Raw genomic sequence first — 26,659 nt, 5'->3', positions numbered from 1 at the left:
TTGTAACAGCGGCCCCGACCCTCCCCGGCTCCTAGCCGGAGTCCGGTCCCGACAAAGCCGGGCGGGGCAAACGTGGCTCGGCTCCGCCCCGGGAGCTGAGCCTGGTTTCGGCGCCGCGGGCGGCGAGCGCGCTCTTCCCGGCGGCCGCGCAGGTGAGGGGGCGCGAGGGGTGGGGCCTACGTGATCCGGCCGTGGGCGGGGAGGGCCCGGCGGCCCCCGGCAGGTGCGCGGGTCGGGAGGGCGAGGCCGTGGGCTCTCAGCGCGCTCCTGATCCTGCTGCGCTCTCCATTCAGCCCCGCCATAACCTTCGGCCGAGACCAGACGGCGGCGCGGAGAGAGGTAAGGGCCACGGGGAGAGCGGGGTCAGCGCGTCAGGAGGGCCCCTCAACTAGCGCGCTTTCATCCAAGTGACACAGGTGCGCCGCGAGACGCGCCCCGCCGGCCGCGAAGGCGCCGCCCTTCCCTGGCGCGGGGATCCTCCTATCCTGATATCCTGACCGGGGCACCAACTTAGTTCCGGCCGCTTTGGGGCGTCATCTCGGAAGACTGAGAATGGGTTCTCCCTGGGACGCGAGGCAGGAGCGCTCCCTGGGGTAGTTCCCTGGGGTGGGCAGAGCCGAAGACTGAACGGGATTCTGGGACCGGACGCGAAACGGCAGGCTCGAGAGAGACCCCAGCGAAGATGCTGGGTGTCCCATGGCACTCACGCGTGGGTTAAAACCCTCAGGGAGCTTTCCCAACCCCTAGGAAGAGCAGAAACATCTCTTGGGCCCAGCAGAACTTTAAAGCTGGCTAAAGCGATCATTCTGTTTTTGGGGAGGCTACCGAGTTCGGTTGCCGTGTCACTTTCCTGGGGGAAACCATTTCTCCTCCCACCGATGTGGGGTTCAGAGCTGTGAGTTCCAACAGAATGGAGTCAGGGTCCAGGGGCTTGACCAAAACAAAGACCCACTGTGCCTCAGTATGCTGAATCCAAGTGGGCTCTCAGTGACACCCTGAACCATACAGGAGGGGTAGCCAGATAACTAACGTGATAAAATACCGCTGACCATTCCCTTCTAAAATCACGTGTTATGTTAATTGCATGATTCTTCAAATTTATTGTTTTTGTATTTTATTTAAACGTGAATAAGATAGTCTAATTCAAATGAGCCACTTTGCATTGATGAAGATAAGGTAAACCCATTACAATGAAGCACACTTTTTTTTTTTTACCTGTGTGTTAAATTAAGCAAGGATGTCCTTTACATGGATATGTATCAGGGGCCCATGGATGGCTTGGTGGGTTGAGCGTCTGACTCTTGATTTCCGCTCAGGTCATGATCAGGTTGTAGGGTGGGATCCAGCCCCGTATAGGGCTCCACGCTCACTGTGGAGCCTGCTTAATTTTGTCTCTTTCTGCCCTTCCCCCGCTTGCGCGCGCTCTCTCTCTCTCTCTCTCTCTCTCTCTCTCGCAATAAATAAAACTTTAAAAACTATTTAAAAATGTAAACAAGGTTAAGAAAAAAAATTTCTATGTTTTTAGACACAGATGAGCTAAATGACAGGGACAAAAATAATCCTTAATTGATGTCATTTATAGAGCTGCCACTTTGGGCACCATGCTGGGACTTTCAGACTTAATTCTCTAAAATTGGAGTACCCCAGGGATGTCTGGGTGGCTCAGTTGGTTAACCATCAGACTTGCGCTCAGGTCATAATCTCACTGATGGTGGGTTAAGCTTCACCTCAGGTTCTGTGCTGACAGCCCAGAGCCTGGAGCCTGTTTCAGATTCTGTGTCTGCCTCTTTCTCTCTCTCTCTGCCCCTCCCCTGCTCATGCCCTGTCTCTCTCTCTCTCCTACTCTCCCTCTCTCTCACTCTCAAAAATAAACAAACATTAAAAAAAAATTTTTTTTAAGGGTTGTATTCATTTTTCAGAGACCTTGCATGAGAGGGGGAGGGGCAGAGAGAGAGGGAGACAAAGAGTCCGAAACAGGCTCCAGGCTCTAGGCTGTCAGCACAGGGCTTGAACTACAAACTGTGAGATCATGACCTGAGCTGAAGTCGGACGCTCAACCGACTGAGCCACCCAGGCACCCCTAAAAAAATTTTGTTTAATTGGAGTGCCTCACTAAAAGATCCAGAAATTTAGAACTCTCCATTTTCACCTATTCCTTGGGTGATTGTATCTAATCTATGGTATTACTTACCTTTCTGTGTGTGTACTGCCTACTGGATGTATCCGCCTGGATTTTTTTTTTTTTACATTTTTTTAATGTTTTTATTTATTTTTGAGAGAGAGAGGGGGGCAGGGGGAGAGGCAGAGAGTGAGGAAGACAGAGGATCTGAAGCAGGCTCTGTGCTGATAGCACAGAGGGACTGGAACCCACAAACCCTGAGATCATGACGTGAGCTGAAGTCAGAAGCTTAACCGACTGAGTCACCCAGGCGCCCCTCTCTACCTGGATTTCTAATGGGTATCTTCAAACTCTTCAGACTGCTTATACCCAGGGCTAAACTGGAGGGGGTGGAGAAATGTTGCGTATGAAATGATCTCGTGTCTGAGATTTGCTTCAAAGCAATCTGTTGGCAGAAGGAATAAGTAGGAGGTATAGAGGAAAGAAGATTGGTCATAAATTGATAATTATTGAAGCTGGTTGATGGGTACATAAGGGTTCATAATGCTATTCTTTCCACTTTTTATTATGTTTGAATGTTTCTATAGGAAAAAAAATTAATTCCCTGTATTTAAAAATCTGACTTCTTTTTATCTCCATTGTTATCACCGTGGTCCTTTGGACTAAATCTGTTGGCTCTTAGCCATTCTCCCTGTTTTCTCCCTTGTCTCTTGGAGCGTACCCTTGATAGCATCCAGAGTGATCCTATTAAAACAAGTCAGATCCTGGGGCACCTGGGTGGCTCAGTGAGTTGAGCATCCAACTTTGGCTCAGGTCATGATCTCACAGTCTGTGAGTTCGAGCCCCGCGTCGGGCTCTGTGCTGACAGCTCAGAGCCTGGAGCCTGCTTCAGATTCTGTGTCTCCCTCTCTCTCTGCCCCTCCCGTGCTCACACTCTGTGTCTCTTTCTCTCTCAAAAATAAAAATTAAAAAAATAAAATAAGTCAGATCCTGTCGCTTCTCTACTCAAAATGCTCCATTGGCTTTTCATCTCACTTCCAATAATAGCCAGAATTCTTTCCAATGGTTTTCAAGACCCTAGTGATTCAAATGGACTTAATTCTACTACTTACCCTCTCCTCTCTGTTACTACTTGCTGCCCCATTGTCCTCCATGACTTAATAGTTCTTGAACTTGCTGAGCACTCCCACCTCAAGGCTTTTGCAGCGGCTGGACCTCCTGCAGCCTGGACCTCTTCCCCTGATAACCTGTCTGGCTTCCTCCTTCACATCCTTCATTTGTGTATTCAGATGTCATATTCTCTATGGAGACTTCCAGTGTCGTTCTATTTAGAATTATAATATCCTGCCCACAAAGTACCTTCTCACCATTCTTAATTCCTTAGCGTCTGATCAGATGTCTTTCACTTCCCTTATCTATCATCTTTTATCCCTTCATTGAGATTTAATTTCCATGAAGGCAGGGATTTCACTTGGTTTTGTTCACTGATACACTTTCAGTGTGCCTGGTACATGGTAGATGTTTGGCAAATATTTGTTGAATGATAGGTCTCCATTTTACAAAATAAAATAAAACAAAGCCTTAGTGGAACCCTGGGTGGCTCACTCAGTTAAGCGTCCTGCTCTTGGTTTCAGCTCAGGTCATGATCTCACGATCTGTGGGTTCAATCCCTGAGTCAGCGAAGAGCCTGCTTGGGATTCTCTCTCCCTCTCTCTCTCAGTCCCTTCCTGGCTATCGCTTGCTTTCTTTCTCTCTCTCAAAATAAATTTAAAAAATAAACTTAAGAAAACAAAACAAAACACAGCCTTAGGGGGTGCCTGGGTGGCTCAGTTAGTTAAACGTCTGACTCTTGATTTCGGCTCAGGTCACTATCTCATGGTTTGTGAAATCAAGCCCCACATCAGGCTCCCAAGCTGACGGTGTGGAGCCTGCTGAAATTCTCTCTCTCTCCCTCTCTCTCTCTGTCACTCCCCTGCTCATTGCTTCTCTCTCTCTCTCTCTCAAAATAAATAAAGAAACTTTAAAAAAAAAAAAAAAAAGCTGGGGCACCTGGGTGGCTCAGTTGGTTAAGCATCTGACTTTGGCTCAGGTCATGATCTCGCGGTTCATGAATTCGGACCCCACGTTGTGATCTGTGAGCAGCCTGGAACCTGCTTCAGATTCTGTGTCTCCCTCTCTCTCTCTGCTCACGCTCTCTCTCTCTCTCTCTCTTAAAAATAAACATTAGGGGGAAAAAAAGCCTTAGGAATTTCTAAATGGTTCAACACCATAAAGGCAGGATTCTTCATTTAAAATTTAAGACCTTCATGGTACCAAGTACAATGCTATATGGCCGGTGAGTCTTTAGCAAATACTTGCTTTATGAGGGAGATACTTGCTTTAGCAAATACTTGCTTCATGAGCAATATGAGGGAGAAATTCATTGTGCCTTAAACCTAGTATTTACATTAGCAGAAAGTGTCCTCCTATTTTTATACGTGTCCAGGTCATTGATTGTGTGAAAGAAATCAAACAGGTTTAGTGAAAGTGCTTTTTTTGTGCTTTATTTTTTAGGTGGCTCAAACCCCCTCTGAGATACTTTCTGAGTGTCATTATGGCAACAGCAGATCACCTTGAGGTGGCTGCACTGGAAAGAGTGACATACATGATATACATGGCTGTTCTGTGTTGTACTTTTGGGGAATCTTAAGCTTTGGTGGCCTTTTTTTTTCCTCTGAGTTTTCAAATTTCAAAATCTAAGGGGTGCCTGAGTGGGTCAGTCAGTTAAGCGTCCGACTTCGGCTCAGGTCATGATCTCACGGTTCGTAAGTTCGAGCCCCACATCCGGCTCTGGGCTGGCAGCTCGGAGCCTGGAGCCCGCTTCAGATTCTGTTTCTCCCTCTGTCTACCCCTCTCTGCTTGCATTCTGTCTCTCGCATTGTCTCAAACATTAAAAAAAAATTTTCAAAATCTAATATGAAGTGTTAATATTTTAGAGTGGAAGAAGCAAGTCCCCTACACTGACTTCCCTGATTTAAGAAAGAAAGGTGCTCTTCACTCCCTGTGTTTATCAAACTGCTTCTCCCAGGCCTTTCCAAAGCAGATTTGAGGTAATGAAAATGAAGAGAATTTGCTGACCCGTCAAACTTTGGTATGCCCAAACTGTTAAATATTTTGATTTAGATGTTTGAAGAAAGGATTCTATTTGGGATGTGTCAGTATCCTGTATTGTTAAAATTTGGTTTCCGTTATGGTGTTTACAGTCCGTTGTTCATAGGGCTCGTAAGGTAAGTTAGACTTATAAATGTTTTAATTCAGAACTAAGATTTTAAATTTTGATTCCCCTTAAAATCATATAGAACGATGATGATATCCCTGGCTAGTATGTTACATATGTTTAAAATATACCTGTTCATGTTATCATTTTACATATCATGATCGTTAGACATGATCATATTGGTTTCCTAAATATGATCATCTGCCATTAAGTGGATAAAATCAGCATTGTTGAAAGAATAAATAACTAGGCATAAGTGATAACTTTTATCTTGGCCACAGGTGTAAAAATCCCAAATGTCGTCCAGTGATGGAAGATGCAAGATTCGGGACAGGCACTATGATGAGGTTCCAAGGGACTCACCCTATCAAGATGGCACCATAGGAACCCTCCAGACTCTTCATGACAGTGAGCTGGCCGTGAGCGCTGATCCCTTGCCACCACCCCCTCTCCCATTACAGCCACCATTCGGCCCAGACTTCTACTCAAGTGACACAGAGGAACCGGCCATAGTGCCAGATCTCAAACCCGTAAGGCGCTTTGTCCCTGAGTCCTGGAAGAACTTCTTCAGAGGGAAGAAAAAGGACCTGGGATGGGATAAGCCGGTGTCTGACATCAGATACATCTCCGATGGAGTGGAGTGTTCACCTCCATCCTCTCCAGCAAGACCAAACCACCGTTCACCCCCCAACTCCGACACAGATCCTTACGGAGGGTCAGAAGGAACCTTCAGTTCCCCGAAAGAGGCTGAGGCAATGTTTCCCCACGACCCCTACGGTTCACTAGGCCGCCACACACAGACAGCCCGAACGTACAGTGAGAAGGTGGAGGAGTATAACCTGAGGTATTCCTACATGAAGTCGTGGGCAGGCCTGCTGCGAATTCTGGGTGTGGTGGAGCTGCTCTTGGGAGCTGGTGTCTTTGCCTGTGTCACGGCTTACATTTACAAGGACAGCGAGTGGTATAACTTGTTCGGATATTCACAGCCCTATGGCATGGGAGGCCTCGGTGGCCTGGGAAGTACGTACGGGGGCTATTACTACAGTGGCCCCAAAACCCCTTTTGTACTCGTGGTTGCTGGATTAGCTTGGATCGCTACCGTTATTATTCTGGTTCTTGGCATGTCCATGTATTATCGGACCATTCTTTTGGATTCTAACTGGTGGCCTCTGACCGAATTTGGAATTAACGTTGCCTTGTTTATTTTGTATATGGCTGCAGCCATAGTCTATGTGAATGATACCAACCGAGGTGGACTCTGCTACTATCCATTATTCAATACACCGATGAATGCATTGTTCTGCCGGGTAGAAGGAGGACAGATAGCAGCGATGATCTTCCTGTTTGTCAACATGATTGTTTATCTCGTTAGTGCTTTGGTTTGCCTAAAGTTATGGAGGCACGAGGCAGCTCGGAGACATAGGGAATACATGGAACAGCAGGAGGTAAGGAACTTCATAATCCTTCATTCATTTTTAATTTTTTTCCTGTTATTTATTCCCTTGTTAAATATACATAGTTCTTAAAACAAAAATTTTATAAAAGGCTTTTTAAGTTTATGTTGTTTATTTTGAGAGAGAGAGAGCATGTGAGTGGGGTAGGGGCAGAGGGTGAGAGAGAGAATCCCAAGCAGTCTCCCTGCTGTCAGTGCAAAACCTGACACAGGGCTTGATCTCATGAACCATGGGATCATGACCTGAGCTGAAATCAGGAGTGCCCCGCCCCCCAACCTTTTTGTTTTAATGATCTGAAGTTCAAAAATCCTACCTCATTGACTGACCTGCTTTGGGTGGGATCCCCCACTCTGGCGTGTCACTGTTCTAGAACATTGCAGGTAGGTACCAGATGTGTAAATACAGTATATAGTTTGTCGATTGCGTTATGTCTGTGATGCTTAAGGGGAAAACACAGCTACTGATTCTTACAACTAAGAATAAGACCATATTCAGTACAATAAATGTCTCCCCATTAAAGTAAGTTTAAGAACAGTGTTGATTCTTTAATATGGTAAAGCTTAACTAAAAAAAACATAACTTTTCAATTATAAGGAGAAAGTGCTTATTTACATGTTATGATGAGTGACACTTTCTTCCGGTGATTTAAATAAAGTGAAGTAAGAATACAGTGAACCGTATTTGATTTTTTCAAGTATGGAGAGGCTGAGTGGTCATGAACATACTCTGAAAACTTGCCTGGGCATTTTGATGTTTCATTCTTACTTTGGGGAAAATAGTGTTCCCAAAATTAGAATGGGAGTCTGGCACTTGTTTTTATTTGTAGGATTTAACTAATTAAATATAAGAAGGAGGAGAATTAATAATAATATAATAACAATACCTGAGGGATAAGATTATATAAAAGCCATATTTAAAATTTTTCGGGGCGCCTGGGTGGCTCAGTCGGTTGGGCATCCGACTTCAGCTCAGGTCACGATCTCGCAGTCTGTGAGTTCGAGCCCCACGTCGGGCTCTGGGCTGATGGCTCAGAGCCTGGAGCCTGTTTGAGATTCTGTGTCTCCCTCTCTCTCTGCCCCTCCCCTGTTCATGCTCTGTCTCTCTCTGTCCCCAAATTAAATAAACGTTAAAAACAATAAATAAATAAAATAAAATTTTTCGAACAGGAGCACCTGGGTGGCTCAGTTGGTTAAGCATCCTACTTCAGCTCAGGTCATGATCTCACAGTCTGTGAGTTCGAGCCCCGCGTCAGGCTCTGTGCTGACAGCTTGGAGCCTGGAGCCTGCTTCAGATTCTGTGTCTCCCTCTCTCTCTGCCCCTCCCCCATTCATGCTCTGTCTCTCTCTGTCTCAAAAATAAATAAACATTAAAAAAAAAAAAGTACTCAGTAACCTATTTATTTACTCACTGATCTGTGTATTTTGTGTTTACTCTTTTGCATGAATCTTACGCATAAAACTTGACTAATTTTATAACCAGTACCTTGTGTTTGTACGATGAACCTCAACATGTTGCAATGTGATCCATACTCTCTCATCACAATATATTAATCTTACTGGAACTCCACATAGAGTCAGGTTGTTTCTTTTCTTTTTTTTTTTTTTTTTAATATTTATTATTTATTTTTGAGAGAGAGAGACAGAGTGTGAGTAGGGGAGGGGCAGAGAGAAAGGGAGACACAGAATCTGACGTAGGCTCCAGGCTCAGAGCTGTCAGCAGAGAGATGCGGGGCCCGAACCCACAAACCGTGAGATCATGACCTGAGCTGAAGTCGGATGCCCAACCGACTGAGCCACCCAGGCGCCCCTAGATTCAAGTTATTTCTAAAGATTTATCTTAGCACATTAAGCATATTTCTTAATTTTACATCTGTGTATACAAAATAGAGAATTTCAGATTCAATCAGTATGAAATCCAGATAATGAAACACCCACATTTCCTCATAATTTTATGTAAGTTTAATAACAACAGAGTTCTTAATGTTGTTTCACAATTCTTCATGAATAGGATTATAATTATCGACATGATATATTCATTTCTTTTTCCTTTCTCAAAACTTGTTCCCATCAGACTTTTTCCAATGGCTGATGAGATTTGAATTACCCCTGATATAGGAGGTGGTCCCAGTTTGGGTGTTGCTGTGACTTCTTAATAGTTAGAAGCTATTCTGGCCTATGGGTTTTTTCTGTTAATTTTATAATGGTCTCTGTTTCCAGCTCTTTAATTGCACAAGGTATTGGGAGCCAAGAATAAATAAAATCTCTAGGTAATTCAAAGCACTTTACCTGATAGTCTCTATCCTGTCTGTACTCCAACCCTGCTGTCTGTTCCTGACTGACTAGAGGTTATCGTTATCCCTCCTCTGGCTCTCCTCCAGCCAATCAAAAGTCGCCAGGTGAGGGGGAGGAGCATCTGTCAAGCAGAGAACTGACCTCTGTGAAGTTGAGACTGGGCTATAAATGCAAATGGATGAAAATATTAACACAGTAGCCTCACACACCTTTGAAAAGTCATTTTAACTCTTTTTTGTTCCAGATAAGTGAGCCATCATTGCCATCAAAAAGGAAAATGGTAAGAATAAAGTTCACATTACTATTTTATGTCTAGATTTGTTAAATACTTCTCTCTTATCTGTTTACCTGAGAGTAGATCATCTGTCTGTGAAAGTGTATCTATTACATTGAGTTCCTAACTGAACATGGAGTTTAACTTTCAACTTTTTTCTCATAATGAGAGGATCAAATTAGACATGTACATGGTGTTTATTGGGCAAGATTATGGCTTCTATAGTTTTTATAGTGTCTTTTCATTTTGTTAGTTGAACACGTGAACAGTTGATTCTCCTTATATGTTTAAAATTTAATTTTTTTAAGTAAAGGAGATTCTCTCAAACTTTTTTTAGTCTCTTTAAAGTTCTTTGACATTCTTTTCTGACCTTCTCATCTTGTTTTCAGATGCTAAATTTTGTTGTGTCAGGAAGAAAATTCCTATTCCGGAATTTACTAATAGTATGACAATAGGCAAGGTATTTAACTTTCCATGCCTTAATTTCGTCTGTAAAATTGGAATAATAATAATAATTTCTCCATCACATGTTTGCTGAGAGAATTAAATGAGATGCTGTTATTATACTTATATACACATATGTAAAAACCTAATACATTATCATAATTTTACCTCATTGAAAAGTCCTTTTTTAAAAATATTGGGTATTATTTCTAAGCAAGAGTTTGAGAGTCCAGACTTTGGATTTGTTTGTTTCTTTGAAAAGGGAATATATTTACTTGATTCAAAATTCAAAAGGCTCTCAAGGGTGCCTGGGTGGCTAGGTTGGTTGAGCATCAGACTTTGGCTTAGATCACGATCTCATGGTTCATGAGTGCGAGTCCCACATCAGGCTCTCTTCTGTCAGTGTGGAGCCTACTTCAGATCCTCTGTACCCCCCTCTCTCTGCAACCCCTCCTTTCCTCTCTCTCTCTCTCTCTCTCTTTCTCCCTCTCAAAAACAAAAAAAATTCAAAGGGGTCTTTAATACAAAGTCTTCTCTCACTCCTCTGTCTCAGCTTCCCAGCTCTCCCACTTGGAAGGAACCAGTGTTATCAGTGCCTCGTGTTTCCTTTCAGATATCTGTTTATATTATACATACATATTACATATGTACGCATATGTAAAATGTATATATATTTGCTTAACTCCCCCTTTCACACTGCCATCCCATACACAGTTACATACGTCCCTTTTTTTCCACTTAACAATATGTTTCTTGAGATGTTTCCTTATTAATACATAAAGAAGTTCTGCATTCTCTTTTTATAGCTATATATATTAGTATTGCATTATATGGATGTTACATAATTTACCTAACCATAAATGACCACTTACGGAACGCTTGGGTGGTTCAGTCGGTTAAGCGTCCGACTTCAGCTCAGGTCATGATCTCATAGTTCCTGGGTTCAAGCCCCATGTTGGGCTCTGTGCTGACAGCTCGGATCCTGGAGCCTGCTTTGGGTTCTCTGTCTCCCTCTCTCTATACCCCTCCCCCACTTGTTTGCTTGCTTGCTTGCTCTCTATCTCTGTCAAAAATAAATAAGCATTAAAAAAAATTTTTTTTAATGACCATTTAAGTTGTTTCCAATATTTCTCTATTAAAAACAGTGCTGCAGTGAATAACTGTATACATCCAAGTATATGCTTGTACATACTTCCTTCCAGATATGCATAAGTGCACCTGAAAGATAAATTCTGAGAAGCAAATTTCTGGATCAGAAGAAATGCACATGTTTATTTTGACTACCAGGTTGCCCGATGGAAGTTTTGCCAATTTGTACTCCCAGCAGCACCATGGGCTACCTCACACCTTGACCAACACACTGTGTTAGGAAATTTGTTGACATCTGTCAACCTGATAGGTGAAAAATGATATCTAATGTAGTTGTAATTTGCATTTCTCTTATAAGGAGTGAGATTGAGCATTTTTCATGTATTATGTTTGCTTTTCCTTCCCTGTTAAACTGTATCCTGTCCACTTTTTTACTGAGTTGCTAATTTATACAAGTCCTTTAAGTGAATGCATTTTAAAAATATCTTTTATAGGTTTTTTGGGTTTTTTTTTGAAGTTTATTCATTTTGAGAGAGACAGGTACAGTGTGAGCGGGGAGGGGTAGAGACAGAGGGAGAGAAAGCAAATCATAAGCAGGCCCTCCACTGTCAACACAGAGCCCAATGTGGGGCTCCAGCTCACAAAATTGTGAGGTCATGACCTGAGCCAAAACTGAGTCAGACACTTAACTGACTGAGCCACTCAGGTGCCCAGGATCTTTTTTGCTTTTAAAGTTTATTTATTTATTTTAAGAGAGCGAGCATGAGCAGGGGAAGGTCAGGGGGAGACGGAGAGAGAATCCCAAGCAGGCTCTGTGCTCAGCATGGAGCCGAATATAGGGCTTGATCCCACAACCATGAGATCATGACCTGAGTCTATATCAAGAGTTGGACGTTTAACCAATAGAGCCACCCAAGCACCCCTATAGGTTCTTTTTAACTTTATTCTCTATATTATAACACAAATACTGTATGAAAATGTTTTATTCACAGTGAAGTAAGGGATTTATCTATCTATCTATCTATCTATCTATCTATCTATTTTTAATGTTTATTCTGAGAGAAAAAGAACACATGCATACACAAGGGCAAGTAGGGAGGGGCAGAGAGAGAGAGAATGCCAGGCATGCTTTGTGCTCTCCATGGAGATCCCACAAATAGTGAGATCATGACCTGAGCTGAAATCAAGAGCTGGACACTGAACCACCCAGGTCCCCCTTCAAAATTTTAAAAGCTTTTAACGAATTAAACTAACAAATACTTCAAATCAGGGGTGCCTGGGTGGCTCAGTTGGTTAAATGTCCAACTCTTGATATCGACTCAGGTCTTGATTTCAGGGTTGTGAGTTTGAGCTCTGGGCTTTGCGCTAGGCATGGAGCCTGCATACATACATACATACATACATACATACATAAAATTGAGATGAGCAATGTAAAGCTGATGTTTATTTAATTAATAACACTGGCCCTTTGAGATTTAGGTGCAGCTTCCCTAACTTACTTATGGGCTGCGTTCCAGTGTTAGTACTGAGACGTAAATAAATTTGACCAAATGAAGAGACCAGTCTTCCCCGTGGAGTGTCCTCATCAGAGCGTCTTGGGCAGACCGTTGCCGGTACTCTCATTCCAGGTTTCTAGTACCACCTTAACCCTTTGGGAAGTTCTACTCCCTCAGAGGGACTGACTCCGAAACTCTTGAATCCCACCCTGGCCAGGAATGACCATCATTGCTGCCTCTCAGCCCAATGAGAGTCCTAACATAGTGCTCACCACACGGAGAATAATCAAGTTTAAAAGGACTTTGGTTTAGAAGATGAATCAGGATTACAAAGCCTATTTATAACGAAAAGGGGTCTACAAACTTAACTTGTTAACAGGTGATAGTGTAACGTGATACCAGAGTTAGCAAGTTAGAGTGCTAGCATTAAGAAGTATATTTCATGGGGGTGGCACCTGGGTGGCTCAGTTGTTTTGAGGGTCAGACTCTTGGTTTCGGCTCAGGTCATGATCTCGCAGTTTGTGAGTTCAAGCCCTGCTTCAGGCTTCACGCTGACAGCACAGAGCCCGCTTGGGATTCTCTCTTTCCTGCTCTCTGCACCCCTCTCAAAATAAATAAATAAACTTAAAAAAAAAGTATGTTTCAGATCATCCTCAGGGACTTAATCTGTTTGCTTTGTGGGGGTTGAAGGTGGTGTGCACTTTGCAGATGTTGATTGTTAAGCAACAAGCTGGACAGGGCTGTTTAATGGGGCTGCAGTGTGGCAGTGATGTGGCAATGGTGGTCATTGTTTGCCACGGTGGAATTTATGGGCTTCCTCATCAGTCCCTTTGAGGTCATGGGATTTACCAGTAGGGTTAAGTGCAGAGTAGAGTCCACCTGAAAGGCTTGGCTGAACTGGGGGGGGAGTTGCCCCAGATGCTAGGGTGGTCAGCATCATGGTTTGGTGAGAATGTGGCTAAAGCAGATTCCACAGGTAGGACAGGGTTAGGGAAATCTGCAAGCAAGTTCCAGAGTACCTCTTCCAGGCTGCCTTAGAAGGCTGGTACGCATCACGTCCAGGGTGTGTTGCAGGGTCCCAGCTCCCGAGGGGTCCTGGAATAGTCAGGAATAACCTTAGTGGAGTTGGAACCCCCATTCCTAGAACTCCTTTGAAAATCATACCAATCCAGAGGCGCCTGGGTGGCTCAGTCGGTTAAGCATCAGACTCTTGATTTCAGCTCAGGTCATGATTTCACAGTTCGTGGTTCATGGGTTCGAGCCCCATGTCACACTCTGTGGTGATAGCACGGAGCCTGCTTGGGATTCTCTCTCTCTCCCTCTCTCTCTCTCCCCTTCCCCTCTCGTACATGCTCTCTCTCTCTCTCTCTCTCTCTCTCTCTCTCAAAATAAATTTAAAAAAAGAAAAAAGAAAAAAGAAAAATCATACCAATCCAGTTAATTTATACTCTTTCAAGATATGGTTGCTGAATGCAAAGGATGTCCTTTCATGGGGCTCTTTTCCTGGGAAATGAATCATTATGGATCCACAATTAGGTGTGTTCTAGAGGCAGACTTCTGTGAGAGGGAATCTCATGACTTAATTGAGGAATCTGTATTGGACTTACCTACTAGAAACCTTTTAGAAAAGGTTGGATCTCCAGCTTCTCACTGGGTTTGATTTCCACCAGCTTCCTTCCCAGTTCTTAGTCAGTAAGAATTGGCAGCCTACCACAGGAGAGGCAGTAGTATGACGAACAAAATAAACTTTGGAATCAGGCAAATCTGAGTTTTATTACTAGTAACTCCATGATTCTGAGGAAATTATGCACCCTCTCTGAACTGTCCCTTGTTTCCTGTCCCTTGGTTGGAGCTATTTCCTAGACTGTAACTTTTTATTTTGTATTTTAATAAATACACTTTTTGAAAAGCAAATAAGATCATTTTTATTTTATTTTTTTTTAATTTTTTTTTTTTCAACGTTTTTTATTTATTTTTGGGACAGAGAGAGACAGAGCATGAACGGGGGAGGGGCAGAGAGAGAGGGAGACACAGAATCGGAAACAGGCTCCAGGCTCCGAGCCATCAGCCCAGAGCCTGACGCGGGGCTCGAACTCACGGGCCGCGAGATCGTGACCTGGCTGAAGTCGGACGCTTAACCGACTGCGCCACCCAGGCGCCCCAATAAGATCATTTTTAAAAAGAAATATACAGACATAAAGTAAGATCAAACAGAGGCAGAAAAAAATTCTAATAACTTCCCAAGTGCAGAACAGGTTTTTTTCCAAGCCAGAAAAGTGAGAATCTAATCTGAGCATTGAAGGTGATGGTGTGCGTTTGGGACCGGGGCCCCTGCACCATTGTATTCTATGCTCAGAGGGAGAGAGACTCAGCATTTGGACAAATGTACACTATTTCTAACTTGGCAGCATATTCAGCCCGTTTTTATTTAAAGCATTTTTTTATTGAAGTCGACACACACTGTTAATTACTTTCAGGCATACAACATAGCGATTCAGCATCTCTCTACGTTATGCTCTGCTCACAAGTGTAACTGCCATCTCTCACCGTACAACACTATTCCAGTGTCATTGACTCTATTCCTTATGCTGTGCCTTTCATCCCCGTGACTTACTCGTTCCATAACTGGAAGCCTGCACCTCCCTCTCCTCTTCACCCATCTTTCCCCCCCCCCAATACATTTTTTAATTTGAAAAGCTTAGTAATTATAACCATAGCATTACTTACCCCCGTTGCTTAATTACTTTCTCTTGCCTCATGATAAAGCTTTTTGATATTTGCTGACAACATTCATTTTTGCTAGAAGCAAAGAAAGGTCATCTGGAATCTCGGGCCATGTGTTTGTAGTCATGGATACGGTTTGAGAGTGATGTGTTCCAGGGCTGGAGCCCAATGCATCCATCCGATAAAAACCTAATGAGGGGCGCCTAGGTGGCTCAGTCGGTTAAGCGTCCCACTTCAGCTCAGGTCACGATCTCACGGTCTGTGAGTTCGAGCCCCGTGTCGGGCTCTGGGCTGATGGCTCGGAGCCTGGAGCCTGCTTCCGATTCTGTGTCTCCCTCTCTCTCTGCCCCTCCCCCGTTCATGCTCTGTCTCTCTGTCTCAAAAATGAATAAACATTAAAAAAAAAATTTAAAAGCCTGATGAGGTTTTGATTCTTTGTCTTATGTGTGCTTTCAGATTTTTTTTTTCTCAATAAGGTTTTCTGAAACTTAGGGTCAGTGACATTCACCCAAAAACAAATTAAGAGCATAAAAACAAAAAAATTTAAAGCAGATGACAGCACGGAAACTACTGTGAAACTACTCTGACTTCTTTAAAGCTCCCTTTTTATTTATTTTTTTAAGTTGTTTTTTTTTTTTCATGTTTATGTATTTATCTTTGAGAGAGAGACAGAACATGAGCGGGAAAGGGGCAGAGAGAGAGGGAGGTACAGAATCCAAAGCAGGCTCCAGGCTGTGAGCTGTCAGCACAGAGCCCGAAACTCAGCTCGAACTCACTGACCATGCGATCATAACCTGGGCCGAAGTCAGATACTTAGCCGAATGAGTCACCCAGGCGCCCCTTAAAGCTCCCTTTTCAAATTAAAAAGTGAATCTTACAACAAGGGATAGGCAAGTAGGGAAAATGAATAGTTCCTGCTTGAAAAACTTGACCTAGACTCAAACAAACAACAACCGCCCTCCTATGGACTCTCCTGCCCACTGTGACTGCCTGGGCAGAATTTATGATTTTGACCTGGAAACCCGAGTTGGGTACCTGCGGCTGCCGCTAAGCTCTAGAGAGTCACCATGCTCCATAGCTCCTTCAGCGAGCTGTGTGGGAAATGGGTTGTTAAATATTTAGAAGCTAAAAAGGGATGCCATGAAATAGAGATCCATTTATTTAAGCCAAAAAAGGTACCCCTAATTTAATACCATGATTCACTATCAAGATCAAACACATTAAGAATTCATTAGGATGGGGGCGCCTGGGTGGCGCAGTCGGTTAAGCGTCCGACTTCAGCCAGGTCACGATCTCGCGGTCCGTGAGTTCGAGCCCCGCGTCAGGCTCTGGGCTGATGGCTCGGAGCCTGGAGCCTGTTTCCAATTCTGTGTCTCCCTCTCTCTCTGCCCCTCCCCCGTTCATGCTCTGTCTCTCTCTGTCCCAAAAATAAAAAAAATAAAAAAACGTTGAAAAAAAAAAAATTTAATAAAAGAATTCATTAGGATGAAGAAATGGCATCCCAAGCAGTGGAGAACAAAGGAGAATAAATACTAACCTCAGGAACTGTTCTCTGAAATACTCTTGTTTAATCTCCTTTCCTTGGGGTTTCCTGCTCTGCACTTGAATTCTTGCTGTTTGGGGCCCAGTGGCCAGGCATGCCTTCTGCACCAAGACGATCTGGTTCCCCTTCCAGCTGTCACCCTGGGTGCCTTGGGCCCAGCTTCTCCTCTCCAACCCTCCCCCAATGCTGCTTTAGCAGCCTCACCATCTAATGTGTGAGCTAATCTTAAACCAAACCTCAGAGGCAGCCTCAGAGATAGGGAAATCAGGAAACAAAAGGATTTTAAAGCTGCCTGGTAAGGTAAAGAGCAAAGTTTTAAAATCCTGTGTTGCAGTTTGTTTTCAGCCAAGTTGCCCCCCGCCCAAGCTGCTCTCGGTTTAGTTCAGCAAGTTTAATTCAGCAACTGTCTGCTGAAGTCCCAAAGAGGGGTCAGTGGAGGGGGGCTTACTGCTGTAATGAGAAATCAACCATTTCTAACATGCTGTCAGAATTGAGGCTTGAACAGTATGCATTTACATAAACCTTCCTTGTGTTATTCCTTAAAACCCCAAAAAGTTCTGGGGTTTTTTGTTGTTGTTTTTGGGGGCGGGCAGGGAGAGCCTAAGCAGGGGAGAGGGGCAGAGAGAGAATCTTTAAAAAAAAAATTTTTTTTTAATGTTTATTTTATCTTTGAGAGAGAGACAGATAGAGGGGGCATGAATGGCAGAGGAGCAGAGAGGAAGGAACAGAGAATCCAAAGTAGTCTCCAGGCTCTGAGCCTAATGTGGGGCTCAAACCCAGGAACTATGAGATCATGGCTTGAGCAGAGGTCAGACACTTAACCGACTGAGCCACTCAGGCACCCCCAGACAGAGAAAATCTTCAGCAAGTTCCATTCTCAGTGCAGAGCCCAACACTGGGCTCGATCTGATTACCAGGAGATCGTGACCTGAGCCGAAATCAAGAGTCAGATGCTTAACCGACTGAGCTACCCAGGTGACCCCAAAATTCTGGGTTTTAATTGTGGCTTTTCCACTTCCCAGCTGTGAGGCTCTAGAATATATACCTAACTTCTCTGAACCTTGCTTCTTTCTATGTAAAATAGAAACCCCTCTCCTGGCATCCACAGGCCTCACCAGTATGGTTGGTATTCTGGGCACTGCCCAGTGGGGTTCCTGAACAGTCTCCCCCCAAAGCTACATACCCATGTTAGCCTGCTCATTCTAGAATGGGTTCCCTTGGGCCTTTGCATCCCTGCTTCCCATATGTCGGTATTTTAGTGCTTGAAGCCCTGTCCTGATACTTCCTCCCTGGGCCATTTCATTTTGTGCTGTTTCCCCTCTTTTGAAATGTACCATTTTTTTACTAAAAAGGCCTCTATGAACTCTCCAGTCTAGAAACCAGAATGACTTAAACCAGGGAATCACAGGTTCAGAACTCTTGGACAACTGAAAGACCTTCACTGCCTTTCCCTTGGGTTTGCTTGTTTTCCATTTCAGGTAATGAAGACAATGTAACTTGTTTCCCTTTCTGACCTACTCAGTGGCTACTGGTAGTTCATTCATCTCAAGTTCCCCTGTCATTTTTTCTCTTGCTGTTTAAGTAGCCTTGTTCCATTTTTATCTCTGAATTTCTTTTTTTTTTTTTTTCAAGTTTACTTATTTATTTTGAGAGAGAGAGTGCGTGTGAGCCAGGGAGGGGCAGAGAGAGGGGGAGGGAGAGAATCTCAAGCAGACTCTGTCAGTGCAGAGCCGAATGCGGGCTCAATCTTGTGAACCGTGAGATCATGACCTGAGCTGAAATCAAAGGTCAGATGCTTAACTGACTGAGCCACCTGGCGCCCATGAACTTCTTATTTTGAACTACATTTTGTATTCTTTTATAGCTAATTGAGGTATAAATCCTAAATAAACTACTGAAGACCCTACATTTAACATTTCATCCTCCACATTTGACATCCACACGATTGTTTTGTACTGTTATGTACTCCTGTATTGCAGTGTGGTCCCCTTTAGCCATTACAAAAGCATTCAGAACAACTTTGTGACTATAAAACCTGTAATTCTAAAGTGAAGTATTAATTTCTGCTTCTACTTCCTACTTCTTCTCCCCACCATTTTCTTCTAAGAAATAAAGTCATGGTTTTGTTCTTCCTCTGCATCTGTTTACAAATAAATCCTCTTTTTCTCCCTAACTGCAGTGTGAAATGGCCACCGGTGTTGACAGACAGAGAGACCAAGAAGCTAATTTCAAAGAATTGAGACCAACAAAAATGAAGCCTGAGCTACTAAGTGGGCACATTCCCCCAGGCCACATTCCTAAACCTATCGTGATGCCCGACTATGTGGCGTGAGTGTCTAAGTCCTTCTTCGAGGTAGAAACGGAGAGATTCCATTTGGGCATTTCATTTTCCTGTTTGTCTCCAAGCTGATGCTCTCTGCTTAAGATCATTTGTATCCAGGGGCGCCTGGGTGGCTCAGTCAGCCAAGCGTCTGACGTCGGCTCAGGTCATGATCTCACGGTTTGTGAGTTCGAGCCCTATGTCAGGCTCTATGCTGACAGCTCAGAGCCTGGAGCCTGCTTCGGAGTCTGTTTCTCCCTCTCTCCCTCTCTCCCTCTCTCCCTCTCTCCCTCCCTCCCTCCCTCCCTCCCTCCCTCCCTCTCTTCCTCTCTCTCAGCTGTTTGTTCCCTGAGAGGTAGTACATTGAATTGAAGATACGGTGTGGTCAGTGAGGAAAGAGCTAAGCTGATTTCCCATTCAGTCCGTTTCAGTGAAAAAGTTACATCGCTGGCCAATTTTTTCCCGCAGAAAATACCCTGTGATTCAGACAGATGATGAACGAGAACGCTATAAAGCTGTGTTCCAAGACCAGTTTTCAGAGTACAAAGAGCTTTCTGCAGAAGTCCAAGCCGTCTTGAGGAAGTTTGATGAGCTGGATGCAGTGATGAGCAGATTGCCACGTTGTTCGGAAAACCAACAGGTCAGTACCCACAGTGCCTGGGAGGAGCACTGAAAGAGGAAGCGTAAAATCTAGGAGGAGCAGTGAGAGAGGAAGCGAAAAATCTGAGCTTTCTTCAGGTCGATGTGGGGAAGCCATAATAAGTGGGTACATTGGCTGTCTGTGTCTGGGAAAGTCATTTGAGATCTTCGAAGGGACTAGTCAGGATTACAATTCACATTATATAATTTTGTGTCTTTTGCCCTCAATTACTAAATAATTATACACAGTTGGGGCGCCTGGGTGGCTCAGTCGGTTGGGCGTCCGACTTCAGCTCAGGTCACAATCTCGCGGTCTGTGAGTTCGAGCCCCGCGTCTGGCTCTGTGCTGACAGCTCAGAGCCTGGAGCCTGCTTCGGATTCTGTGTCTCCCTCTCTCTCTCACCCTCCCCCGTTCATGCTCTGTCTCTCTCTGTCTCAAAAATAAATAAACGTAAAAAAAAAAAAAAAATGAAAAAGATTTATTCACACAGGGGTGGGTGTAGGGGAGCTACCAGGGGTCGTGCGTTCTCCAGGGATAAGTAACAGCCAAGCGGTTACCACCCCAGGTCCAAAGAACACAATGGTAAGGACAGAGAGTTGATCTGAGCTGTTAGCTCATCCCATCAGACTGATAACCATGATTGTGACAGAGGGAACCAAGGAGGAGACTCCAGTCACCAGGGACTCAAGCATTTTCTGTAATGCTCTGGAGTTTGGGGGCGGGGGGGGGGGGGGGTTTGCATGTTAATATTTCTGAAGTCAGGATGCCCTGATAATCAGTGGCACTTTTTTTTCTCAGATGTACATTTTTTATTGAGGCAAAATTCACATAGAAAATTCACCCTTTTAAAATGAACAATTCAGTGAATTTTAGTTCATTCACAAAGTTGTATAACCATTACCACCCCCTGATTCCAGAACGTTTTCATCACCCCAGAGAGAAAAGCCATACTCATCAGCACACACTCCCCCTTCCCTCCCCCCTCCAATCACTGACCATTGTTAATGTACTTTTTGTCTGTATGGATTTATTCCAAACTCTTCATATAAATGGGATGATTTAATATGTGGCCTTTTGTGTCTGGCTTCTTTTCATAATGTTTTTAAGGTTCATTAATATTGTAGGAATATTCGGGATTTCATTCCTTTTTATGGTATTTATTCCATTGTATCTATATACCACATTTCATTTATTCATTTATCAGCAGATGGACACTTTGGTTGTTTCTAGTTTTTGACTGTTATGAATATTGCTATGAACTTTTGTGTGTAATATCCTATCCTTTTAAAAGACAATATGTTAATCTATTATTCATGTATTCAAATTTTTAATTTTAATTTTTTTTATTTCGAAAGGAGAGAGAGAGCATGAGCAGGGGAGAGGGGCAGTAGGAAAGAGAAAGTGAGAGAAAAAGAAAGAATCTTAAGCAGGCTCCACGAACTATGAAATGATGACCTGAGCCAAAATCAAGAGTCAGATACTCAGTCGGCTTTGCCACCCAGGGATCCTTGTAATTCAAATTTTTAAAACTCACACAGCATTTTTAACAAATGTCAAACAACTCAGTGTATGTATGTAACTAATATATATGTATATATAGTGCTCCTGAAATCCATATTGACTGAGCATCTTTGTTTTGACCACAAACTTTTTTTTTTTTAATTTTTTTTAACGTTTATTTATTTTTGAGACAGAGAGAGACAGAGCATGAACAGGGGAGGGGCAGAGAGAGAAGGAGACACAGAATCTGAAACAGGCTCCAGGCTCTGAGCTGTCAGCACAGAGCCCGACGCGGGGCTCGAAGTCACAGACCGTGAGATCATGACCTGACCCGAAGTTGGACGTTTAACCAACCAAGCCACCCAGGCGCCCCGACCACAAACTTTTTTAAAAAATTATTTTTTAATGTTTTTATTTATTTTTGAGAGAGAGAGAGAGAGAGAGACATAGAGCACAAGCAGGGGAGCAGCAGAGAGAGAGGAAGACCTAGAATCCAAAGCATGCTCCAGGCTGTTAGCGCAGAGCCCGATATGGGGCTCAAACTGAAGAGACATCAGGTCAAGACCTGAGCTGAAGTCAGACACTCAACCGACTGAGCCACTCAGGCACCCCAACGATAAACTTTTAAGTGTACGTTTAAATCATTTGTAATTACGAGCTCTCTAAGCCAAAATAACCAGAGAAGTAACATTTTCCCAATCCTGGAGCAATGGAATGCTGTTATCTGTGACATACTGGTACCAGGAAGCAGGAGAAATCCAGCAAATACTGTAGGTCAAGGGTCAGTTAGTACCACTTGAAAAACAAGCAAGGTCCATAGGTCCAAGAAGGACGCCCAAATTTATAGGCCCTTAAAGGAGTGCAGGAAGGAATGAGCAGGCCCCAGGAAACTGGATTGGCTCAGGCTGGGAAGAACAAGCTGGTTGACAGATAAGATGCTGAGCAATCCAGTTGTGCGGTGGAGTCTTTGAGTCTAGACCCAGTGGACTCCAGTGTATGGGCTTTGTGTGATGGGCAAGGGCTCAGGCATGTGGGTCTGCAACTGAGGGGTATAAAGTCCTAATTATGGTAGGGGCTGAGACTCGGCCTTCCCGTGATATTTCTGTACAGTATCAACAATAGTCATTTCCTCTGGTTTGTACACAGCATGGCAAGTAAGTAACCAGATGAAAAGGCCACAGTCTCAGTGTCTCCTCTAGTTCTTATCTAAAGTAGAAATATTAGGGGCACTGGGGTGGCTCAGTCAGTTGAGCATTCAACTTCAGCTCAGGTCATGATCTCGCAGTTCGTGAGTTCAAGCCCTGTGTGGGGCTCTGTGCTGACAGCTCAGAGCCTGGAGCCTGCTTCGGATTCTGTTTCTCTCTCTCCCTGCCCCTCCTCCACTCTCACTCTGTCTCTCTCTCTCTCTCAAAAATAAATAAACATTAAAAATTTTTACAAATAATAATAAAATAGAAATATTAATTGTATCACAAAATTTAACATCTCCTCGGCCACAGGCTGAGCTTTGCCATGGGTGGGGGCCTGCCAGGCCCGTTCATTTCCCACCAGGTCCCCAGGGAGGGGCGTTTCCAAGCACAGCGGGCCCATTTGAAGGCACATGTTCTCTCACAAACCTGGTTGTGTGCCCTTGAAAAATCACATAACTTTTCTAAGCCCACAAAATAGAAATAATGCTCAAAATAATCTCTCTGGTCCTCACTGTCTGAAATTCAGTTTCTGTGACAGACTCTTGGAGAGGTTTTGCCGCTCTTATCTGTGCTGTGTCTTCAGCACAGCACCCCGGGCCCCAGGCAGCTAGTTTACTCCCAGGCCAGGACCCATTCATACAGGTGACAATTGAATTACCAAGGTCATCTCGATGCTGGCAAAGGATGAAAACACAATTGAAACTCATACAAAAGACACTGAAGAATCAAAATGTATTGCAAAAAGGATATGAGTGGGTGATGAAAAAAATGTTCTCGGGAGGCTTTTAGAACTATAAATTATTATATTTTCACTTTTATTTATTAGGTTTACAGTGTTTGACAACTCTAAAGCACTGGTTTACATAGATAAATGAGGGCATTGTTCTAGTAATCTGTTCCCTTTGGTTCAATCCATTAAGTAACTTCATATTTACTATAAAACTTAAAGTTAGAAGGAACCTTCTGTTAGTTATTTTTGAAAATTGAATAGTCTCAACCTCTTAGTCCCGGTGTATAATGTAGTTATAACATACCAAGCACTTTATAAGTATCATTTCAAATAAGTACAGCTTCTCACAACCTTATGAGGTCCTTGTGGTTATTATTTCCATGTTCCCAGTAAGGAAAGTGAGCCTCAGGTTAAGTAGCTTGCTGAGGGTCAGACACCTGGCAAGCAGTGGCCCTGAGACTCGGTTCTGGTTTCACACAGGCGGGGGCCTTTCTCTCTCTTCACCCCTAGATCCCAGTGTGTGGTGAGTAGTAAGCCCTCTAATCTGTGTCCATTGAATTGAATTTTAGTGTGTGGGTATTTTCATTATAGTCTTAGATAAAAATTATTTTTTGTTCTAATTCCCAGTGTACTTCTGAGACATTCTTGAGATATGATTTGAGTAAATCCTGGTGTTTTAATTCAAGTATACAATATATTATTTTTAGGAACATGAAAGAATTTCAAGAATCCATGAAGAGTTTAAGAAAAAAAAGAATGTGAGTAAAACCATTTTCTTCTTCAAAGTATTTTCTTATCCAGGTGCCGTGGTGAGCTGACAGACCTTAGATTCTCTCAGCTAAAGTAGTTCTTTTTTAATATTTCCTTTTTTTTTTTTTTTTTTTTTTACTGTTTATTTATTTTGAGAGAGAGAGAAGGAGAGAGAATCCCAAGCATGCTCTGTGCTGTCAGTGCAGAGTCTGACCCTGGGGTCGATCCCATGAGCCTGGGAACATGACCTGAACCAAAATCAAGAGTCAGACGCTCAACCAACTGAGCCACCCAGGCGCTCCTCTTTTTTAGTATTTGTTAAGATGGTACTTACTAGAGAACATGAGTAGCTCCTGAATACCTTTTCTTCTCTTTGTCTTCTGTTACATCCTGGTTTAGCAACCTAGGGAAATGAACACCCGATATAGAACTTTTCACTGACATTTCCTTCAAAAAGATGAAGTTATTTTATGTTTGTCACTCCATCCTTAACTTAATTGCACAGAGAAGTAGAGCCTGGAGAGAGCTTTTATTAGTCTTTTTCTGCACTTATTATTTGCTCCTTGATATAATTTAAACTACCAAAGTTAAAGTTGTCTCAGCTCTCTGTATTTACCACTCAATTTTGCTGTGAAACTAACACTATTGTAAAAAGTAAAATCTATTTTAAAAATGTAGAGACATGCTCTTCTTATCAGGAAGATTTTGAAATCTGTTGCAGAAACTCTCCCATGAAGGGTCATTTTCTGGATGATAATGTCTGTTTCTGTGTTCTTCACTGAGGAAACTGGAGGCTGAAATAATGGCTGTGTTTCTTTTTCAGGATCCTACATTTCTGGAAAAAAAAGAGCGCTGTGATTATCTAAAGAATAAACTTTCTCACATAAAGCAAAGAATTCAAGAATATGATAAAGTAATGAATTGGAATGTACAAGGTTATTCTTAACCCTTGTTTGAAACCACTTTTTTTTTTTATATTAAACTTACTATTTATTTACTGTCTTTTTCATGCTAGTCTACGATAGACAAAAGCATGTGCTTCCGGCATCGGCTTTTAATTGGTGTAGCCAGTCAGCCATGTTATGATAGTATGATTCCACTTGACACATTTCAAAACAGATTCGGATTTACCAAGGGTAAGAAGTGGTATGTTCATCTGTGTACATTTTATATTTATCTTGTTAAAAGTAGCTTAGAGATCATACCCTTGCAGTGTGATGGACACATAGGGTATCAATTGTGGTGCCGCATTTTCCTTTTTCACTCAGGCCACGCCTGGGATTTCTCTAGGACACATTTCTCTTCCAGCCCAAGTGTGATTTCTTCTCTTGAAAGGGATTTGAATCTGAGATCCACATTTTTAAGTCTTATGATCTTGGGCAAGTTGTTTAATCTCTCTGTGCCTATTTTCTCGTCTGTGAAAATGGAGCTAATAATAGTGCCTCCCTTGTAGGGTTGTTATGAGGATTAGATGAGTTAATATTCGTAAAGCACTTAGAATAGACCCTGGCACATTATACGCAGTACCTTAGAGTGTATGAAATCTGTAGCAGTGATTGTGACACGAACAAACTAGCAAGGAAAGGTTTTTAATGGGCAAGTTCAGCCAGCTAACCGCAAGTCCCACGTGTCTCATGAATTTCTTTCTTTGCTGTTAATAACTCTTAACCACACGTAGCCTTAAACGGATGCTTCCTTGTGGATCTGTGCCCATTGGGGTCCACCACATCTTTCCTCTCGTTCATCAGTGTCACTGGGCACATATGTCCACATCCCCACAGCCCAGCCATTCCTGTCTACATTCATTGTGAGGATTGTGTGACCATTGTTGTGTTTTCTGTCCTGTTTGGGTGTCCCTCTAAGACCCCATGATCTTACTTTTACTTGGGACCTCCTTTTGACTTATTGTGATGTTTCGTCTTCCTAAGCATTATCTTGGCTTTGGGGCTTTATTCATGAAAAATGTTTTGTTTTTATCAGTATGAACAGTGGACTACCTGAAAAAATGTTTTTTAAAAAATCACTGTTATTATTGGATCCTATTCCACAGCATCTATCTTGGAGATAGTTTCCTAGGTGCAGAAGTACAATTTCTGCTTAACGTACCTGCCATTCAAACAAGTGATGTTCAAAGAATTTACTAAAGTGATGAAACCAAAGAAAAGCATGTGGAAAAGCAAGAGGCTTAAAAAGTGTTGCATACTAAATGGACTTCCTAGTTTTTCTTTATCATTGAAATCTTAGCATTTATTTTAATATTTTCATTCCATGGCTCTCAGACTATGGTTTAGGCCCTAAGCAACTTAGCAGGTGACACCTAGGGAAGAGTGAGGCCCGTATAAAGTCCCCTCAACTGCAACAGCTTCACCTTCCGTTTTACATATTGGGGCTCCATGTTTCACTTAAGATGCATACCAGTGCTTTAAGAAGAGGAAAACTAACATGAAATAATACCATTTTGATAGATTATAAAGAGTTAGATTCATACTGAAATGAAGTGTTAGATTTAACTTTGTGAAATTTAATTTAACTCTAATTATAAATGTTAACCTTTGAAAAACCAATGCTGTAATACTGACTTTTTAAATTTTTTATGTCAATACCTGGGCATATTAAAATTTCAATTACTTGTTTTTTGTGTGTACCCTTTATTTACTTATTTTTAAATGTTTATTTATTTTTGAGTGAGAAAGAGAGCACAAACAGGAGAGGGGCAGAGAGAGAGGGGGATACAGGATCCAAAGCGGGTTCTGTACCGACAGCAAGAGATCCCAACACGGGGCTCAAACTCAAAAACCTTGAGATCATGACCTGAGCCAAAGTCGGACACTTAACTGAT

General features: G+C 42.9%; 1 protein-coding gene across 3 annotated transcripts; it reads left to right on the top strand.

Moving 5' to 3' along the window:
* Window positions 1-34: 34 nt before the first annotated feature.
* On the top strand, window positions 35-26,453 carry MARVELD2 (MARVEL domain containing 2). Of its 3 annotated transcripts, XM_019463093.2 has the most exons (8): window positions 159-339; window positions 5,095-5,208; window positions 5,657-6,820; window positions 9,365-9,400; window positions 18,870-19,018; window positions 19,479-19,650; window positions 23,778-23,828; window positions 24,644-26,453. In XM_019463093.2, exons 3-8 carry the CDS (start codon window positions 5,672-5,674, stop codon window positions 24,764-24,766), a joined length of 1,680 nt encoding a protein of 559 aa, XP_019318638.2. In that variant the 5' UTR covers window positions 159-339; window positions 5,095-5,208; window positions 5,657-5,671; the 3' UTR covers window positions 24,767-26,453. The 3 variants fall into 3 exon arrangements, with proteins under 3 accessions (XP_019318637.2, XP_019318638.2, XP_019318635.2); XM_019463092.2 differs by lacking the exons at window positions 159-339; window positions 5,095-5,208 and adding an exon at window positions 35-152; XM_019463090.2 differs by lacking the exon at window positions 5,095-5,208.
* Window positions 26,454-26,659: the final 206 nt, after the last annotated feature.

Source organism: Panthera pardus, unplaced genomic scaffold (genome assembly GCF_024362965.1).
Source record: "Panthera pardus isolate Hobbes unplaced genomic scaffold, ASM2436296v1 HiC_scaffold_2, whole genome shotgun sequence".
In the NCBI taxonomy this organism is placed as follows: Eukaryota; Metazoa; Chordata; class Mammalia; order Carnivora; family Felidae; genus Panthera; species Panthera pardus.
This window is presented reverse-complemented; position numbering and strand designations above follow the sequence as displayed.

Excerpts from the sequence above, each read along its gene's own strand:
- MARVELD2 (XM_019463092.2), top strand. The coding sequence starts at position 5,672 with ATGTCGTCCAGTGATGGAAGATGCAAGATTCGGGACAGGCACTATGAT. Across the intron at positions 6,821-9,364 it reads AATACATGGAACAGCAGGAG|ATAAGTGAGCCATCATTGCC; the intron begins GTAAGGAACTTC and ends TTTTTGTTCCAG. Across the intron at positions 9,401-18,869 it reads TGCCATCAAAAAGGAAAATG|TGTGAAATGGCCACCGGTGT; the intron begins GTAAGAATAAAG and ends CCCTAACTGCAG.